General features: G+C 39.0%; 1 protein-coding gene across 1 annotated transcript; it reads right to left on the bottom strand.

Annotated features, from left to right (window-relative positions):
* Positions 1-335: 335 nt before the first annotated feature.
* On the bottom strand, positions 336-6,764 carry ndufb2 (NADH:ubiquinone oxidoreductase subunit B2). The gene is made up of 4 exons (XM_048548988.2): positions 6,576-6,764; positions 3,510-3,654; positions 1,392-1,489; positions 336-427 (listed from the first exon to the last, which is right to left on the bottom strand). The coding sequence occupies exons 1-3, from the start codon at positions 6,707-6,709 to the stop codon at positions 1,415-1,417; spliced, it is 354 nt and encodes a 117-aa protein (XP_048404945.1). The 5' UTR covers positions 6,710-6,764; the 3' UTR covers positions 336-427; positions 1,392-1,414.
* Positions 6,765-7,149: the final 385 nt, after the last annotated feature.

The following is a 7,149-nucleotide window of genomic DNA, read 5'->3' as shown; positions in this document are numbered from 1 at the left end:
AGATGGATTGAAAAAGTGTAGTGTTTTTATCTTAAATTTGAAATGCTAGGTTATGTCTTTAAGCAATCTATTCACAACAAAAACCAAATCAATCACTCAGATTTGATACTAGAAGACCTTTATTTCCATGTTGAACAGTTTGAGACTTGAACAAATCCTTTTAGCAGTGGACTTACTACAAATTGAACTGGTGTAAAATATGGTGATTAATATTTGTATCCTCCATTCCCCATACAGGCATTCACAGCATTTATCAGAATTCTGGCACTTTGCATTGATTTGCTTGACTGTACAAAGGCACAAACATTTGGATAGAAGAAACTGCACAACAGAACTGACCAAATAACTTTTATTCCAATTTAAATTTACAATAAGTTGTTTTTTCCAAGTATCAGATGAACATTCTCAAACGCTCACAAAGGAAACACTGTGGAACAAAGGTACAACACTATTGTTTAGCATCCAGGTATTTTTAAAATGAACAAGTATTTACAAGAAAAATGTTGCCTAATGATTCAACAGTGAAGTGACTATTTAACTATGTGCATGCAGACCGGAAAGATTCAGGGTTTGATTCTGAGCATGACTATCAGCTCAATGCCATGTTTTCTACATGGTGGACCTAGGAGGAAATTAAAAATCAAAACAAGAAAAATCAGATTGGCAGCAACTCTGCTCGATGCAAAGTTTGGGGTGAGGCTGATAAAAGTTAAATAGTCTTCAGTCACCATCTTAACTCAGACATGAAGAATGATCACTTGAGGGAGATATTGAAGACCTGCTGAGTCCTATTGAACTGAAGCATTAAATCAGTAACCACAAACAGGTTAGGCAACAAAAAAAAACCACAATTAATAGCAGTAACTTACAAGTAGAAATGTCTCAATCTCCTAGGAATATTAACACACAAAGCCAGTTTCCAAGGCTGTATTTATATTTCTAATAAATGTGTTAAGCAATCTGGGTATTGTGCAGGAGAAGTGTTCAGGTGATAAGATGAACCATGATGTTACTTAACAATAGTAAGGGCTCAAAAACCTAATATTTCTTACATTAGGGCAGGTTGAAGAAAACAGCTGATTATGAAAAAGTACTAATGACAACAAAAGAGCACGATTAGCTTAGCCAATGACAAGGATCCACATGGTCCTGTGTGAAAGTGTCTGTGCTAGGCAATAATTTAGCACAATTTCTCAAACAGAATGATGTCTCCTAGATGCTTCTGACAATCTCTTTCCAAACTTTTGGTCGTCTGCCCTAATACCATCTAATGTGGTTTGCCATCAAATTTTGCTTTTAAACATTCCTGTGAAACGTGTTGGGCAATTTTATTGTATTAAAGATACTACACAAACAACTCAAAGCGTGGACTGTAGTTCCATGAAACTTACCATTTCAGCAAAGCTAGTTCAGATTATTCCTCATCAATTGGAGGTATGCCCAGCTCCTCATCAGTCCATTTAGAAGGATCAGGATAAGTAAAATGCCCCTTTTGTAAAATATTAACTGTTAGTTAATAGGCCAGGAAATAAATAACATTACATCCAGAAACGTAAGGATTAATATTTGTCACAGCATACTTAAATCTGCAGTACAAGAGAAATAATTAAAGATTATTAAAGGAAACCAAAAAACAAACTTATGCTGCAGGTACTGAAACTAAAAATGTAATCTTTACTAAGGAAAGCCTTTACAATGTAACTTTGCAGTGCATTCATTTAAATTTTCTTTAGATAACAGATTCAAATGTGTATTATTTATGTACATATTTAATTTGGTTAGTTTAGAACATAGAAAAGTACAGCACAGTACAGTTTAAATGGACATTAGCCAAGATCTTCTGCTCTCTGGAAAGTTGACACGAGGATGTACCCTGAAAGATGCACATTGGGACACCTCAAATTCCGACACTGACTACCTGCTAACAGCATATGAGGTTTAAAATTTTCAGTGGTCAACATCTGGAATCCTCCAACAATGTCCCCAGTTCGAGGCCTTAATGTTCTGACTTATTGACCTTTATAGTTAGTCATGAAAAGGTAATGGAGTTCAAAAGCCCCACAACTCCTGGCTGACTACAAATCTGGAAAATCCAGCCAGAAAAATCCCAGTAAGTTAAGTTGGCAAACTTTTGTCTAACCTTGTTTAAATAAGGATTTCAATCAGGACTGGAAACATTTCCACAAAATATTCAAATGGCAAGTGTGTTCAGTCAGAACACTTTGAGCACTCTTACTTCCTTAATAAGGCATCTTATTCCTGTACTTACAGTAGTTTCAAGCCACTTGAGCCCAACTCTGATTCAATCATAGCATTTGGAGTTAAGAGGTAGGATCGAAATGAATTTTCACATCTACCAAAAGGTAATCAGTTTGTTAATTTCTGCATTATAATCTGCCAAGAATACAAATAATACTATAACTAGGCAAGTCTGTTGAAGCTCATTGAACTTCACTGTCCATTTCCTATCTAGCACGGAGTAGGAATTTCCTGTTGCTCCTGTGTATGCTGACCTATACTTGTTCCTAGTCCAACACTGACCTTTAAAAAATTTCATAATTGTTTACAAATTCCTCAATGACTTTGCCCCCTCACTATTTCTGTAGCTGCGCCATTCTGGCCTCTTGTTTCTTTCTGACTTTAACCTCACCACTTTTGGCAGCCATATCCTCAGCTGCCTAAATCAAGCCTCCTAAACCTGTCTACCCTGGTCATGCTAATGATGCTCCATAAAACCTATCTCATTGATCAAACTTTTGGTCATTCTTCTTACATATCTTCTTATATGACTCAAGGTCAAATGCTTTTTGATACCATTGATGCCAAAGGAAAAACAGCTTCTCTTTGTTTAGACAATCTAAACCTTCATGATTTTAAACAATATCAAATCTCTCATCTTTCTCTGCTCCAAGAAAACCCCAGTTTTGCTAATCCAACCTTATTCCTAGAATTCTCCAAGTTCCTCACATCCTTCCTAAAGTGTGGGGGTGCAGACAATTTAATACTGCAACTGCAGTTGAACTAGTGTCTTACATGGTTTGGAATCACTTACTGTCTTTTGTACTCTGTCTCTCAATTTATACATTCCAAGGCCCAAAATGTTCTATTAACTGCTGTACTAATATTGAAGGGTCCAAGGCACAGAATGTGCATAAACATCTGTTTTGAAATTTAAAATTATTCAGCTGTATTGTCACTCCTAATGTATACCTCAGCATTTATGGTGCTTTCCTTCCACATTATTTCCAATTTGTCAAATTAGGAACTTGTATGTCTTTGATTTTTCTTAAAATTGACAGAGATATTGCACTGAAGAATAACCAGGAAACAATGGAATTTCTAAAACTGGCAAAGTACATTCACTTATTTTTACAAAACTCTTTAACAAATGGTAAATTGACAGTGAATGTTAATAGCAAAGCAAAACATGAATCTTCATTCTTTTTAAAACTGTAAAATGAAGATCGTAAGATGCTACAAGAAATACTGGAGATTCATAACGTACTCACAAGGACTGCATCAGGATCGTGCCATAGGTGCCAGAAAATCCAGAACCACATGAAACCACTGAGAAACTCAGCCTCCAGTACTTGCTTCTTGGTCAGTTGTGGATACTGTCGATATTGGGGCTCAATATGTGGCCCACCACCAGCTCTGGGAAAGAAGGGTTAAGATAAAAAATACATTAGAAAATGTGACCAGACACATCAATATTGTCATGAATTTACAAATAGGGAGATTAATAAACCCTGATAAAATTGCCAAGGAAACGTCAAATTTCACTAAACCATTGGAGAACCTCAATGTCAACAAATGCAAAATCCCAAAACGAAACAGAGTTCTAAAGAATAAGAAGGACCATTGATTGTTTCAAACATATAAACAATGGTTGGAAAGAATTGTTGGGCTTCGATTTTTAGGCCATTTAAACAATCTTTTTGGAACCTGTTACATCTGGAACATTTGTTCAATTCTGTACGTTTTTCTTTTGATAGGAAGGACAATCATTGGAGGGAATATAAAGGGACAGCTATAATGTTGATTCTTGAACAAAGGGATAAGAAAGACAGTCTATTCTGTTTCATTGTCTCTGGAGACAGATAGCCGGTGAAGGAGGAAGGATCTTCAATAAAAGCCTTTATGATTTTCACAGGCATAGAAACTTTAAACACAGATGTTGTGCCTGGCCCAGAATCTGACAGCAAGGTAGGCATACTTTAATGTTACTGGAATAGAAGGAAAGCTCGTGACATCTATCATATGTCAGCAGAGGTAGTGAAACATATCTACATAGTGTTTCCTTTAAAGCACCTAGACTCATTCATTTACAAAGTGGGCCAAAGCTATGAGTTCTAAAATTAGGGAAAGAAAATGGTCAAAGATTAGAAATGCCATTGGCTTCCTGTCATTTCTGAGTTACATTTCCTACAGCACAACAGTGATTGCATTTTCGAAAATGCCCAATTGACTGTGAAGCTCATAAGGCTATCCCGATATTGTATAAAAATGTACAATTTTTTTGCAAGAATTCTAAAAAACAATTTACTCAAAATTTGTACAACTATGTTACAATATCAGTGGTGTACCATGACAGGAGGAGCTTACACTGTGGACTTGCCCAATGACCCATGCAGCAGGTGCCCCTAACTTATGGTCATTCTTCATTCATAGTCCTGAGACTTGGAAGTGTTCAAGTCTGCATTCAGCCATGGTTAACTCTTTGCATTGGAACAGCAATATTTTTTCAGGCAGACTAAAGTGTGCCTAAAATTGACGATTCTCCAGTTGATATTTATTTAGATGGTCTGTTGCATATTGAAACAAAAGTGCCTTGTATTAAATATAAGTTTAGACATGCTCAGGGTGAACCTCAACAGAAAGGACTGCATTTGAGTGTTTTGCAAAAGTACACTTAAGAAATTGGTGACATTGTCTTCCCTACTACAGCTGCCAAGAAGTTTGCACATTGTGTTATAGAATCACACAGCACAAAAACAACCTTTGGTCCCACTAGCCCATGCCGAACCTAATCCCAAACTGAACTATTCCACCTACCTGTTCCTGGCCCATATCCCTCCAAACCTTTCCTATTCACCTACTTATTCAAATGTCTTTTAAACATCACAATGTTATCCACATCCACCATTTCCTCAGGAGGTTTGTTCCACATACAAACCACCCTCTTTTAAAAAAAAGCCTCTTTTTCTTAAAATCACTCTCTTGTTCCCTTAAAAACATGTTCCCTAGTCTTGAAAACCCCATCCTAGGCAAAAGACACCTACCATTAACTCTATGTATCCACTCACAATTTTATAAACTTCTGTAAGGTCACCTCTCAACCTATGTTCCAGTGAAAAATTTCCTAGCCTATCCAGCCTTTGTCTATTACTCAAACCTTCCATATCCGGCAACATTCTGGTAATTATTTTCTAAACCCTCTTCAGCTTAATAACATCCTTTCTATACCTGGGTGAACAGAATTGGACACAGTATTCCAGAAGAGGTCTCACCAATGTTCTGTAAAACATCAACAAGAGTTTGCAACTCATATGGCTCAAAAGGACTGAGCAATGAAGGTTAAGTGTGCCAAATGCCTTTTTAACCACCTTTGTCTGTTTACGATGCATACTTAAAAGAATTATGTACCTGCAACACTAGGTCCCTCAGTTCTACAACACTACCCAAAGCACTACAATTCACTGTACAAACCCTGCGCTTGTTTGTTGTATAAAATGCAATACCTCACATTTATCCAGTTTGAATTCCATCTGCCATTTTTCAGCCCATTGACCCATCTCATCAAGATCCATTAAGTAAATTCAGAAAACCTTCTTCACTGTATGCCACAAATTTGGTGTCATCTGCAAACTTATTAACCATACCTTCCACGTTCTCCTCCAAATCATTTATATAAGTGACAAACAAACGAGTTCACAGGGCCTATCCCTGTGGAACACTGCTGGTGACAGAGGAAACTCACGCAGACACGGGGAGAATGTACAAACTCCACACAGATAGTCGCCCGAGGCTGGAATTGAACCCAGCTCCCTGGCCCTCTGAGACAGCAGTGCTAACCACCGTGCCGCCCCATGACTTTGCTAGTCTCCCCAGAAAACTATTCAAAACGATTTTTTGTTTTCTGCAAGATTACAAAAATGTTTCATGCAACCCCTACTGACGTCTGATCAGCAGAGTTTCTCCAAGAAGACAAGTGGACAGCATGGTGCAACTGAACGAAATGTCCCGCGGCAATGTCCTTCACAATACACAGGAAACTTCAACAGATGAGGATTCTTCATCATAGTATTCTGAAAACCTGCATGCACTTTCAAACTAAGATAACAAAGTGTGGAGCTGGATGAACACAGCAGGCCAAGCAGCATCTTAGGAGCAGTAATGCTACTTGGCCTCCTGTGTCCATCCAGCTCCACACTTCGTTATCTCGGACTCTCCAGCATCCGCAGTTCCTACTATCTCATCTGTCGATTCATGTACAATCTCTCTACCCCTCTTCCCACTAACAATGGTCACAGCGTGAATTTGCTTAATTATCTCATTAATGAAACAGCTCTCACCTCCTGACCGAGGGCTTCCCTAGATTCCGACCTTGTAGGAACCGGGATCCGCTCCTGAGTGTCCTTACCCAAAACATGGCGCCTTCTGTCTCCCGGTACAACCGTTTCCACCCTCCAACAATCTCTACAATCATTGGACAACAAACAATGTCAGCCGCTTCAAGAACAGACTGGACGGTATTTGTCTCAAGGGGGCGGGACTGCTGATGGGCGTCACTGGGGGCGTGGTACAGTGGTTTATGGGTGAGACCGGGGGAGGAACTCGGTGGTTGATGGACATGATCGGGGGCGTGGTTCATGGAAGCGACCGGGGGCGTGGTTTGATGGTTAATGGAATTGACTGGGGGCGGGGCTCGGTGGTTGACTGGCCGGGTCTGGTGGTTGAAGTCGTGCCTTCCTGGGATCTATATGTGCTGGAAGTATGTAGCATGCGATGTTCAGGTCGATCCTGTTTTTTTCAGTGTGAACACCATCTGAGGAGGAGAATGTCCCACAGATAATGGGAACTGCAGATGCTGGAGAGTCCGAGATAACAAAGTGTGGAGCTGGATGAACACAGCAGGCCAAGCAGCAT

The sequence above is a fragment of the Stegostoma tigrinum genome, chromosome 18, assembly GCF_030684315.1.
Source record: "Stegostoma tigrinum isolate sSteTig4 chromosome 18, sSteTig4.hap1, whole genome shotgun sequence".
In the NCBI taxonomy this organism is placed as follows: domain Eukaryota; kingdom Metazoa; phylum Chordata; class Chondrichthyes; order Orectolobiformes; family Stegostomatidae; genus Stegostoma; species Stegostoma tigrinum.
Note: the sequence above shows the minus strand (reverse complement) of the source record. Positions and strands in the feature narration are given on the sequence as shown.